The 12,657-nt window shown below is 41.6% G+C and overlaps 2 protein-coding genes and 1 long non-coding RNA gene across 4 annotated transcripts; 1 reads left to right on the top strand and 2 right to left on the bottom strand.

Moving 5' to 3' along the window:
• Positions 1–1,519: 1,519 nt before the first annotated feature.
• On the bottom strand, positions 1,520–3,935 carry armc1l (armadillo repeat containing 1, like). The gene is made up of 7 exons (XM_079290264.1): positions 3,902–3,935; positions 3,308–3,482; positions 3,043–3,134; positions 2,756–2,924; positions 2,474–2,590; positions 2,231–2,305; positions 1,520–2,145 (listed from the first exon to the last, which is right to left on the bottom strand). The coding sequence occupies exons 2-7, from the start codon at positions 3,458–3,460 to the stop codon at positions 1,951–1,953; spliced, it is 801 nt and encodes a 266-aa protein (XP_079146390.1). The 5' UTR covers positions 3,461–3,482; positions 3,902–3,935; the 3' UTR covers positions 1,520–1,950.
• A 175-nt stretch (positions 3,936–4,110) lies between these two features.
• Positions 4,111–7,732, top strand: mtfr2 (mitochondrial fission regulator 2). 2 transcript variants are annotated; one of them, XM_079290506.1, is made up of 8 exons: positions 4,111–4,215; positions 4,754–4,947; positions 5,186–5,290; positions 5,609–5,733; positions 6,188–6,384; positions 6,491–6,788; positions 6,968–7,151; positions 7,236–7,732. In XM_079290506.1, the coding sequence occupies exons 2-8, from the start codon at positions 4,876–4,878 to the stop codon at positions 7,278–7,280; spliced, it is 1,026 nt and encodes a 341-aa protein (XP_079146632.1). In that variant the 5' UTR covers positions 4,111–4,215; positions 4,754–4,875; the 3' UTR covers positions 7,281–7,732. The 2 variants fall into 2 exon arrangements, with proteins under 2 accessions (XP_079146632.1, XP_079146633.1); XM_079290507.1 differs by lacking the exon at positions 4,111–4,215 and having other exon boundaries at positions 4,869–4,947; positions 5,196–5,290.
• A 752-nt stretch (positions 7,733–8,484) lies between these two features.
• LOC306793614 lies at positions 8,485–11,201 on the bottom strand. The gene is made up of 5 exons (XR_013772890.1): positions 11,106–11,201; positions 10,468–10,548; positions 9,921–9,955; positions 9,655–9,765; positions 8,485–9,292 (listed from the first exon to the last, which is right to left on the bottom strand). It is a non-coding gene; the product is annotated as an uncharacterized lncRNA (long non-coding RNA).
• Positions 11,202–12,657: the final 1,456 nt, after the last annotated feature.

Below are 12,657 nucleotides of genomic sequence, written 5' to 3'. Positions count from 1 at the left end.
GACTAATAATGATGTAAACTGAGATCAGCTGTAAAGTCTTCAGCCATGATACTTGAAGAGATTTTTTGTTGTTGTTGTTGCTGTAGAACACACTGTAATCCGATTGAGATCAGCAATGTGACGTTTTAACTGGAACTCGCACAACAGGCTCCGAATTACAAGGTTTCATTCACGCGTTTGTTCTGGAACCTCATAATTAGTAATTTTCAATGTTTCCATTGAAATGTTACAGAAGAAATGGGATAAACGAATAATGTCGGTGCATGAAGTTGTATTAAGACTACAGGAAAGTGTAATGTAATATATTTTTGCCGCGTCTACAGTGTGTAGGACTAGAGGTTATTATTGGGGTGAGGCGGGGGGCTTTGGAGTATTATGGAGTTTAAGTTAAATGACAAAATGAAAATACTGTCTGACAATTAGGGTGTAAACTACTGATTATTTTTGTTTCGTTTTATTTAATTGCTGTACAGATGAATTGTGATTCTTTGTCTCGTCCTCGATGCTGTCTTTCTGTTTAAATTGAGAAAAAAAGAATCTGCTTTGACTTTAAGTCCCGCCCTTTCCTTTCATTCGTTTACCCCGTCAGTGCTGCGTCCCACGTCCAGTTACACTACACGTCTACGCGTTGGAGGTTGACTTTTGTTTTCGCCAAGCAAATACAAAAAGGTTTAAAATCATTTGCTGGTGATGTTTAATCTGAAATAATCTGATTCGTTTGATCTTTTTGATAAAGGATTCAAGAAGAAATGCTGCTAATTTTGACGTTCCTTTGCCTTACCGCATTCTAGAGAGGATGAGGCGACTTGTCTTTCTCACTGAAATGAAGTTATGCATTCCCAGCGTGAGCTTTGACGTTCTGGCCACATGCCAGCGGCTTCATGTTAAGTTTATGAACACTCATGAAGTGTTATGTCATCATATGAAGGCTGTACTGTCGAACGACTGGTCCTTTATATGACTTTTCATTAATGAAAGACAAGAGGGAGATTCAATTAAAACACTGGAACCAAACCATAACACTTCTGTGATGTTCACTTCCAGGAACACTGCTCTCTTAGCATTTATTTCTCAAACCTTTGCACTTAAATTTCCTTTGTTCAAATCTTGCCGTACCACCAAAAATGGAGGGAAACGTCTGGGTTATGTAGTGCTGGTTTCTGCCAGTAGTACGCAGCATTCTGTTCAACTTGGCAACTTGACTTATGAAAATAAATTGCTTGTAAATAACATACATATCCTATAAATTATGTTTGAAAGCCAATATATTTTACTAAGCCTGACCATGAGACTGAGAAAACGAACAAGTCCTTTACTTCACGAGAGGCTGTGGGATGAGATATTTGAACCTCTGTAAAGCTCAAATCACTGCACAAATGTTGCAGCTGTACTGTTTGGCAAGTAAATAAAACTTTTTGAAATTGATAACCTATTCACCGATGTGGTATTGCAATGACTTTGTCCTCTTTGATCCAAAATACAGAATGGGAAGATAAAAGAATTGACAGTGCACACTGAAAACATGGAATACTTTGTAGATTTATTTTAGCAGAAACCAAAACGACTACCAACAAACAGCAGGATATACAGAACACAATCGTCTAACTGTACAGACAGCGACAGTCATGAATTTTTTTTATACACGAGAGAAAGTGGACAGTTTGACCGAGATTAAGAAAATATGTACATCAAGTGGATAGAAAACAAAAATGTATGTTCAGGGACAAAAGATATTTTTCAAGTGCGTCTCCATTCAACAAAGGAACCCACTTTTGCACATGTTGATAACTTGTAGTTTTTCACAAGAACTGATGTGAAGTTGACCATGCACACAAAGCCGGATGTTGGCGTGTAGTGTGCCAACATCCAGTAATGTCCACTTCTGTAACATACAGAGCAGTTGTAGTCTTTAGCACAGCTTTGCGTCAATGGATCGCAGGGACTCAAACCTCACCAGTAGAACGTTTTGGTGAGGAAACTGGCGGCAGAGCTGAGCCAGCTTCCACTGGAATCTTCCTTCGCTGTGGTGCGGGAAATGGCTCGGTCGACCTCCCTCTCTGGGCTCTCCTCCTCTTCTGGGAGGTAGTCTGGTAGAGCCGAGTTTTGCTGCACCTCCACTCCGGACTGGTCCAGAAGGATAAAAACCTGAAGAAAACGATCGTTGGTTTATTCTCCCGCAGATACTCAACTAGTGTGCCGTCAAAATGTGTGCTCTATGACCCCCGCTCACCTCTTCTCCTGCCTCATTCTTAACCACCTGCTGAGCTGACAACACCTTAGTGGCAGCAATGGCGGACGCCAGACTCTGGAAATTATAAAAGGAGGTAACAGGAATTAATACACAACAACCAAAGATCAGAAGCGGATTTGGTAATGCAACAATACTAACGTTGAATATAACTACAGGGATATAAACTAACATTTTTAACAGGCCAGTTTCTTCCTAAGCAGACGCTGATAGAAAGTGTTGTACCTCAGTGGGCAGGTCAGAACGGATGCGGACCGTGCATCTCTTGGAAGCCATCTGGAAGGTGAAGCTGATCACTCCTTTGACCGTTAGAAGAGCCTCCTCACACAAGCCTCGCTGGTCCTTGATACGAGAGGGAGACTGTTAGTTAACATTAGTAACTTTCTGGCAATAATAATAATAATAATAATAATAATAATAATAATAATAATAATAATAATAATAATAATAAGTATAGTTGCTGTCATGCATAAGAGTGTGTGTGTGTTTGTCAGTCAGCCCACTCACAGTGCTGTTCAGCCCCTGGATGTGAAGAGTGACAGACTTGGCCTTCTTGTGGGTGGAGTTGATGAAGAACTGGGATTTCTTTCTACTCTCAGGTATGCGTGGCACAGGTGCACTCAGAATGCCAAACAACTCCTGGGCCAAGGCAGTGATGTCAACAGACAGGCCCTCCCTATATGGAGAGACATTATATTTAATGTAAACTGGTTACAAAACACTGAATTGCCATCCACATGTCATCCACATTGCAAGTAAAAAAACACATTTGAGTCGCCAAGAAAACATCTCACCTCCCAATGAGATCCTCCAGGCTCACCATCATACCCAGTTCATTCTTCATGGTGGAGATGTTGGGGGTCAACTCAGCCAAGTAGCGCAGGGTCTGAGGACAAAAGATGGATTCAAATATGCAGTACATTTATGATAACAGGTCCACCCAGCGACCCTACGTGTTAAAACGTGCCTATGGTAAACGTAGGCATAAAACACTGGTCTGGTCCCTGTATTGTGTAATCAGCAGGAGGATGCAGGACGAGTTCAGCCTCCATCACCCACCTGGACGGTTGCAAACAGCACGTCTGGGTTCTGGTGGTCCAGGAAGAGAACCAGCCCGGGCAGACAGCCCTGATCCTGGACGATCATCTCTCGGTTCTGCGGCTCTGAGGCCAGGTCCCGCAGCTGGCTGACTACAGACAGTGCGTCCATCATCTGCGTTGACTCTTCACCGGATCTGAACCGGAGAATGGTAAACGTCATTTAAAGGTTAACGCCAACTACAATCGGTACCGTGATGAATGTTGAACTAAGTTAGGAAAAAGCAAGTCAACGTTATGACTGGATGATTTTAGATAACGTGACGGTCACTGGTGTGTGTTTAAGCTAGGAAGCTCAAGGTAAGACGCTAACGTTAGTTTATTAAAGTTAGTTTATTAATCGCGAGCGTTAACGTTGTGGCTAGCTAAAGATGCTACCGTTAGCTACTTTTTAACCCAGGAAGAAGCGGACCAACGTACGAAAAACACATATTATTTTGTTCTGTTGCACCGTTTGAACACAACACTATAATATTGCCACAACAAATAACAATATAAACACCCTTAAAGTACGGTGAATGTGGTAAAAATTAAGTTTTTTGTCATGTTTTCTTACCCGGGAGAAGAAGCAGCTCGTGTACAAAAATACAAATTTGGTGCTGGGTTTTCGTGACACGCGATTGGTCGACTAGACGTTGCCTCCACTGCACGATCGCCTTCTCCTATTGGCTGTTCATATTACTTCTGTATCTACAGCCAATCAGAGGAGTCGATGCTGCTGCAGCTTTATTTGACTTCACACAGACTTGCTTCCTGGACTCGTGAGGTAAGTTCTTGGTTTATCTGCAGTCACAGTTTATATTATTGGTTACTATGAAAACATCGGACAAATGTAGCTTCCAATGCACGTTTTGACAGGAAAAGTCCACAGTAAGTACGCACATATTTCAGTTTATCCCGCATGTTTTCCTGGTGTGGCGGTTTAGTTAAGATGAGCCACGCAGCTCTACAGAAGGAAACACTGCGGTGCTGTGCGGGCTGACTGCATTGCCCCCACCAGGTTACTCTTCTAAGGGTAAAGCTAAAATCCACTCTGGACCATCGGTTGTGCTGATCCAATACGATTTTTTTCCGCCAAGTCGGCATGCAACGGTAGACTCGTTGATTTAAAGTTTGTAGTATGACATCCTAAAAAAGGGTTCATTTGAATTCTCTCAGCCATTCTGTTTTATAATCTGTCCATCATAAACGTGCACATTTGTTTTTGGTAGGTTTTTCTTTACTGGCTTTTCAAGATTAACCTATTTCAGTCTAGATCAGGCAACTTTAATGTGCAGGTAACAGTTAAGTTAATTTGTATAGCACCTAAGGGTTTAAATAGGAGCCAAATATACATTTAGATATTAAATGTTGTTTTCAGGGATTCACGTACTGACTTTGCTGCGTTGTCTGTTTTGTCTCCTTTCAGGTGTAAAGTATGTGACTTGGTGCCGTCCACTCTGCATTGGCCTCTTACCAAGTTAGTCAGCAGGAAGAGGATCTTTGCAGTCATCAGCTGGTGCATTTAAAAACAAAAACAAAGTCCTTCCAATGTCTTTCGTAGAGGATGTTCTGGATGTGCTGCGCGTCGTCCTGGAGTACTTTGGAATGGCTCCAGACATGGTGAGTCCAACGACACTCTGTTAAAGTGATGTCATCTCGGGATATCGTGGGGCTTATTATTTGTTTTTAATCAGTGCCAAGTATCAGCAGCAGTGTCACCTTGCTCCCTAAAAGTTAACTGACTGAGCGAAGGTGGAAGAGTAGCAATTTTCAACCAAGATTGTTTTTGTGCGTGTGCGTGTGCGTGTGCGTGTGCGTGCGTGTGTGTGTGTGTGTGTGTGTGTCGTCTTGCGTGTAGCTGGTTCCAGTGTGGGATAGTCAGCTGTGCGGCCAGTATCGCAGCATTGTGCGGATGATTGGGACCAACCTCCTTCTGACGCCTACACCACGCGTCCACTTTCAGGTACCGTCCTACTTTCTAACAGACTGAAGATGATCTGGAATCATACATTTGTCTTCACCTCTTCAACTTCAACACATCCACACAGTGGAACTATGGGCTTTTTGTTAAGACTTGCTAATAAAGAAATGTTTGTGACCTGATTTTAAATCTAAAGTGCTTGTTTGTTTTCACATGACAAACACACACCAAAGACATTCACTCATTTTACAGTGGTGCACCTTCCTTCCAAGTTTTAAACCAACTAACTTCTTTGATTTGTTTTGTCATGTAGTCGGGGTCAAAGTGTGTAAACCTTCGTTATCCACGTTTGGTCCTTAGGTCCCTCTGCTCGGCTATGGGCCCAACGGTTACGTCGACATCCCTGTGGAGACACCGGCCATCCCCTCGTTCGCTGACGTCATGTGGGTGTTTGAGGACGAGGGGGAGAGCTTTGCCAAGACCCGGTAAGGACACAAATGGACACAATACAAACACACGGTCAGGTTGATTTTGGCCACTGCAAGTTTACAGAAAACAAAACCATGTTGGCTGTTCATCAGGCAAAATATTTTGTCCTTTTTTATATTGGCAAAATGGTGGATTTCATAAACTGTAATGAGTACACTGTAGCGCTAGAACGAAGAGAGATGCTTTTCTCAATGAGTACACTGTTCTTCGTGGAGTACAGAGAAAAACCGTCTTACACACAATATAATTTGATGGTTTACTAAAATGGGGCGAAATGTCGCTTATAGTGTTCCAAAGTATCTAAACTATCTCCTTCACTTGCATGCAATTCACCTTCGAATTGCATTACCTGCATGGATTTATGGATGTAGGAGCTTTGAAAACGCACTCTTTTAGTTTGTTTCGGGTGTGAAAATATTTAACATTGAAACTGCTATATGGTCTCAATAGGAACCGTTTACCTCCGAAGAAGGGAGATACTGTAAATCGGGACATGATGAGATTCCCAGGACCGGCCAAGAATAGAGCCCAGAGGGGAGGCAGATCAGCTGATTCAGACGCTCTGCAGAAGATCACAGCGCTGGAGTGCGAGCTGCTCAAACTACGAGCTCAGATAGCCATGATCGTTACGGCCGCTCCAGCCTCAGGTGCACACGCTTTGTGTCTTGTCTCGACATCTTTTCGCGAAATACACAAATATGTCAAGTCAAGCGAGTTTAACAACCATTCCGTGCTCTTTCAATGTTTCGTTAGGTCGGTCGAATACCCCGGGCTCGCCTTTGATGTCTTCTATCCTTCCCCGAGCTCTCACCTCCACACCTCGCTGTGCTGCTCCACGACCACCACCACCTCCTCCTCCTCCTCCTCCTTCCTGCCTTGGCTCCCTCGCTGAGACTCCGTCTGTGTTAGAGCTGATCCGCCAGCGCAGGACGAACGACGGCAACCTTGACAAGGCTCAGCGCAAGCCCCAGGACTCGCAAGCAAAAGGGTTCCCATCCATGCTGGACGTTCTCAAGGACTTAAATCAAGTGAAATTGCGCTCAGTGGAGAGGTAGGCATTGGGAATGAAAGGAGAGTGGTGTGTCAGAATTTCTTTTTTGTTTTGTTTTTTTGAGTTTTGCGCTCGGCATGCTCACGTTCTCACAGTCTTGGAAAGGGAGGAGTGAGCGGAGGGGTGTTGGTTGGCAGTTAGATGCCACCAAGTCACATTTTTCATTCTTTCTTCTGTAGGTCACCGGGGGGAAGACCGGTCGGAAGGAGGCGCAGGAAGGGAGGCGCACCGTCGCTTAACGACCCAGCGGCTCTCATCGCTGAAGCGCTAAAGAGAAAGTTCGCCCAGCATCGCCACAACAGCTCCTCTGACAAAGAGAACTCACGAGAACTCTCACCGTTCGGCAGTCCAGAAACACCCATGGTTTGTTTTCCCCAGAGACACACACACACACACACACCTCAGACTCGCACACCTCTGTCAGCTAATCTGATGCCTCCGTTTCAGGTTCCTCTCCATAGCAGACGCAGTCAGGGGCGCCTCCACCTCTGAGTCCGCTGATCTGACCACAAAATGTCAAAAGTCAGACACCCCGTCAGCCAATGACCGCTCCCACAGATGTGCCTCTCAAGACGAACTACCACTGCAGCTGCTGACTTGCGTTTCATTTTTACTTTTGTTTGTCTTTTCTTTTGTTCTTGTAAGAGTGTTTGTCTCACGATGAACAAAGTGCTTGTGTCTGTGACGCGTCTCATTGTTGGGAGGCTTGAATGTGTGTTTGTGTTTTCAGCGATTACTGTGAACAAGGAATTTGGTCCAGTTTTATTTTTGTACAGCGGAGTCTTATGTTTCCAGTGTTATTCATACATTGATGAGATCTTTTTAAATGTAATAATGTATTAAAAGCAGGTGTGCACTGTAGCTTGTAGCCATCCTGCTTAAAGTCACTTTGTGAGGCCTTATAGTTCTTCCCTCAACCAAGTGAAATGAGCATTGAGATTCATGCAGCTCTCTTTTATGCAACTGCTGTTTCAGGTTTTATTGTATATTAAAGTGTTAATGTGCACTGATCCATTTTGTTGCCGTTCTTCTTTTCGTGTTTGCCACCAATTCACTATATTTCCAAATCCAGTTTGTATTTGTAGCTATTTTGAATATTGCTGTGATTAGATCACCGTGACCTCACAAAACATGTTTTTGGCCATAACCTCAAGACAGTGCCACACAAATGTCTAATGTGAGGACATTTTGGACAGACGTGGATGTGAACTTGACCGTTTGGTGACGGCTCACAACGAATGGTAAATGTAGTTTAACCGTGACGGCTGCCTTTGCGTCTCGCTTCAAATGAGCTGCTGCCGTTCACTGCGTGCAACAAGGTAAGTCAATGTCTTCTGACTCGGAGAGAAGATGACCGTAAATAACTTTTATTATATAGAAACATAGTTTATATTTATTTAATAACTCAAGTTTATATTACTAGCAGTTATGTATCATTCTCTACTCGACTGTGGATGACATAGTGAGCAAGAATAGGTGTTAACATAATCCGGAGAAAGTCATTTATGTCATTGTGTAAACATGTATATCTATAAAAATAAGTATCCCATCTTGCGAACCATTATTTCTCTTACTCTCAAGTTACTCGAACACCGGAGCTGCCGCTGAACACTTTGAATGAAAAGGTGAGTACTGCATAACTTAATAATCTGCACTGGTACATCATTTTTATCCTTTATTATTTCACAAAGCACAACCAATTATTTGAAAAGACTACGGTAGGTTTATCAAAGAGTTTGCTGTTGTGTCCTGAAACTAATGCTATGGCAAGGCAGGTTTATTTGTACAGCACATTTCAACAATTCAAAGTGCTTCACTTAAAAGCATCAAAACATAAGGCAAAAGAAAATCCGATTTAATCAAGTCATTAAAACATGAATAAAAGTTGCAGTGCAGTTTAAGAAATGGAATACACTAGTAAAATGCAGGGAATTGATTAATATTCTTAAATTTGGTTCAATTAAAGACGGCAGCAAACAAGTCTTCAATCTTTATTTAAAGGCGCTGAGTGTCTCAGCAGACCTGCAGCTTTCAACGAACATCATTTTACACAAATGCCTGATACAATAAGGTGATGACGTTTTAGACATGGTTTTAAACTGCAACTGGTTGGCAGAGCATATAACTTAACATCTCTGTTGATCCAAATAAATAATAATAATGTTATGTCACAGACTACTTATAATATATATAAATAATGAAACATACGTATATAGTATACATGTTCACATTTTGGTTCGCCGAAGAAGAAAAGCTGCCTCAAATTGGGATCTTAGAATATTCACATTCTCACATCAGTCACACTGTGTGTAAAAAGAAGTTCATATTTTAAATGGCCAAATGCAGCCTTTCCAGAGCTGCTAGCATGGCTATAAACCCTGAATGTTGGTATATTACAAAGAACCTGATCGTCATCAAGGCATTGAATATACTTTTCAGCTTCATCTCTGAATTGTAGGTGTCTGTGTCGTCCTCCTCCTCTTCCTCCTCCGGTGAGAATGAGACTGTGAGAAAAAGAAAAGTGGAGTGGACTTTAGACCATTAAATGTTATAATGCTATTCGGTTATATTTAGCTTTATTAAGATGTAAACACACCTGCGAGCTTGAGTCATAAAATATATTTAAACATACAAGCAATTAGATCTGCCCTTATTGCCAATGAAATAATAAAAGATTATCTGATTAAATAAAGCTTAATGTAATTAAATTAATGAATATACGGTACTCATTGAAGGGCCGAGTCTTACAAAACATTTGAACCACAATTCAGAACACACAAACACACTCTGAGCTGCAGCTTAACGTCCTTTGCTCTCCTTTTGAAGATGACAATATTTTGGGGAAAGGTCTGTCAAGGAAATTTACTTTGATTGAGAGGAGATCCACGATCCTTTGAATCAGTTTGAGTCCGGACGATCCCACTCCATGGGAGTTTCCTCATCCTCATGATGGGGGAATTGGAAAGGTCTCACAGAACTACAACACAACAGTTGCACAGAGAGACGGAAATAAATGAGATAGATTAGTGGCATATTAGTGGATTGTTCCCCCACAAACATAAATTCAGGATGACATTAAAGTGAGACATCGCTGTGTAAAGTATAGTGGATATGTCTTTAAACTACATTAACCTGTTTGGTCCATGTCCAGCACCAAAAGCAGCCCCCTAGACATGCAAGGAGAAAAAAATAATACATAAATCTAACTCCAGCAAAAATATATTTATCGGTTAAGAAAAATGTCCCTTTAAAGGTAAGTAAGTAAAATGTATTCATAAAGTGCTTTTCACAGACATTAGTCACAAAGTGCTTAACAGGAGTGGAATTATAAGCATAACACAAAGTGTCCTCCCGATTGCCATACACCTTTTGTCCTCTGGGGTCAAAAATGACCCTGCCTGGTTTGACTGTTATTTAAAGCATAAAGTATAAATTGTCAATCAATTCTGTTTTGCACATTTAGTCTTACTTCAGTCCAACCCATTACCACAAATTTCCCTTCGTTTTGGAATTTAGGACCAATAGACCTTGTTTTGCCGAATCTACGCTAGCTGCTAATGTTGCTACCACACACAACTCTGATTCATTCAGTTCACGACTCCTTCTGCTACTTTTTGCGCAACACTAGTCCTCCCAAATCCAAAACATGTCACTTCAAACTAAATAGTATGAACCTTACCTGTTGATAAGAATATGTTTCATCATCGTAGACAATTTCACCTGGAAATCCCTCTGCGTTATCTACACATTCGATAGATATCTGCAATGTCATCAAAAAAAGTATCGTAAGATTCCCATAGAGACCATTTCCACTTTAACAGCAAATTGCATGATTTAATGCTGGATTCCTAGCAGCATAATGCTAGCATCACCAATGTTTTAAACTTACTGAGAGTCCATTTACAATCGCCATCGTAACGCTGCGGGTTTGTCACTGATCAGTATTTCTATGTTGCATGCTGTTACATGCTGGCGCCAGACCACGTCAGTGTTCAACAGTGTATGAATTCATGTACAACAATGGGGAGGATCCTTTTTTATTACAGAAGGAAAATCTGTTATTCCAAACTAAAATATGATTCATTTAGAAAATACCACTCGCAGTGAAAAACATCGGTACCTCTCTCCCTCCTATAAAGAAATATCAAAATTACTTTTTACACAGCCCTAGTCCTCCAAAATCCCAAATTAAGACTATTTGGACTTCTCTTTCGAACAATTTGTTCACAAGAGTTCTAACAGGGAGTTAGACCTCTGTCGGACTACATACTATATATTTCTTTGTCTGTAAATATTTTTTGCCAAAACAGAACATACCTTTTATTTGAGATCCTTACAAAATCTTGATCAGAAATTTCTTCCGTTCATGCTTTGGTCCTCTGTGTGAGATAAGTACCGTCTCGTGGTCATGATTCAAACCATAGGAACATCCCTTCCAAAATAAAGGACATGGAATTGTAACGTCATTACAATTCCTTTCACTTCTGCAAATACTTCTGTTTTTCAAAATCAAAATAAATTCAAGGTCAGCAAATCTCTGTTTCAGTTGCCAAGAATCCTTCTACAGTGGCCATGAGAGCTTCACTGCTAAAATCTAAATTCATAGCAATTCTATCGATTCCTCGCGGCTCTCAACATAGCAACGGCTAAACGGTGTTTAACGGCGGGCGCTACGCTTCTTAGATGACTGCTTATCAGCCGTAACGACGTCAACAGCTGTATGAGCGCAGTGTGGAGGCCAGGAGCTAACCAGTGGGGCACGCTCACCTGCACTAACATGCACTAAAGGCAAGCACAGCCAGCCCGGCTTGGTAAACAAAGCAAAGAGAAGCTCCGATTACAACACACACACACACAGAGGGAGAGCAACCTCATCATCTGCTCAGGAAGACATTACTCCTCGATATCTTTATAAATGCTCCCAAGTATTGTAGAGAACCTCCAAGAAAACAGAGTCACGTGACGAGAACATCTTCACCAATTTGACAACACGTGTGCTGCATTTAGAAAAAAAAGCTGCAAAGTGAGAAAGCACAACCAGATACAGAGATGCTGCGTCGCGTTCAGGCACCTAAAACTACTTGGTCAAGGCAAAAAAAAAAGATTGCCTTTCATGGAAATCACACATGTTGACTGTTAGTAGGAGACGTGATTTGATTTAGGGTCCTTTGTTAAAGTCACACTCTTTGTCCACAGTGAACTTCAGCAGGGTACAACCTTGAGAACTGGAGGCAAAAGCTTTGTATCTAAACTAGTACAAGTTACTGTGACTCAACACTTTGTGTTCAAATGTAGTTCAAATTTACCAAATGCCTTTATGTTCATAGGATAATTATCAATCACGCTTTTTCTCCAAGATATGAGTCAGACAAATATGGTGATCAGCTGACTGTGTTAGTGTCTAAAAGCTCAGCTGGTTGCAGATTCCTCCTTTTGTGTTACAGAAAGTCTAAAAATGGGAAGGCGGCCATTTTGTGGGATGGACTATTTCAAGTTTCAAGAAATGTGTTGTAATTTGACCCGCCATATTGCCTGTAACTGAGTGCAAACATGTTTCACATCAAGTGTTGTGAAATATATGTGCTGCATAAGTTACTGAGGAAGTTTCACAATTGTGGTGGCTCTTGTTGCTGAAAGTGGGAGTGTTTCTGAGCAGCAGAGTCCCTTTTTTACTGACAAATTCAGAAAATTAGACAAGCAGTCAGTGCCTCCACACCAACCACAGGATATGTGTTGTCCCGATCTCTGAATAACATCCATTCAAATATCATGACACAATTTCATTCAATCGACCGTAGAAGCCTAGAAGACATTATTCAACATCTGAAGTCATCCTCCTGCTGCTTGGATATTCTACAAACACACTTTT

Source organism: Melanostigma gelatinosum, assembly GCF_949748355.1.
Source record: "Melanostigma gelatinosum genome assembly, chromosome: 19".
Classification (NCBI taxonomy): domain Eukaryota; kingdom Metazoa; phylum Chordata; class Actinopteri; order Perciformes; family Zoarcidae; genus Melanostigma; species Melanostigma gelatinosum.
This window is presented reverse-complemented; position numbering and strand designations above follow the sequence as displayed.

Excerpts from the sequence above, each read along its gene's own strand:
- mtfr2 (XM_079290506.1), top strand. The coding sequence starts at position 4,876 with ATGTCTTTCGTAGAGGATGTTCTGGATGTGCTGCGCGTCGTCCTGGAG. Across the intron at positions 4,948-5,185 it reads TTGGAATGGCTCCAGACATG|CTGGTTCCAGTGTGGGATAG; the intron begins GTGAGTCCAACG and ends TCTTGCGTGTAG. Across the intron at positions 6,385-6,490 it reads TACGGCCGCTCCAGCCTCAG|GTCGGTCGAATACCCCGGGC; the intron begins GTGCACACGCTT and ends ATGTTTCGTTAG.
- armc1l (XM_079290264.1), bottom strand. The coding sequence starts at position 3,460 with ATGATGGACGCACTGTCTGTAGTCAGCCAGCTGCGGGACCTGGCCTCA. Across the intron at positions 3,135-3,307 it reads TGCTGTTTGCAACCGTCCAG|ACCCTGCGCTACTTGGCTGA; the intron begins GTGGGTGATGGA and ends TTTTGTCCTCAG. Across the intron at positions 2,306-2,473 it reads GTTCTGACCTGCCCACTGAG|AGTCTGGCGTCCGCCATTGC; the intron begins GTACAACACTTT and ends TATAATTTCCAG.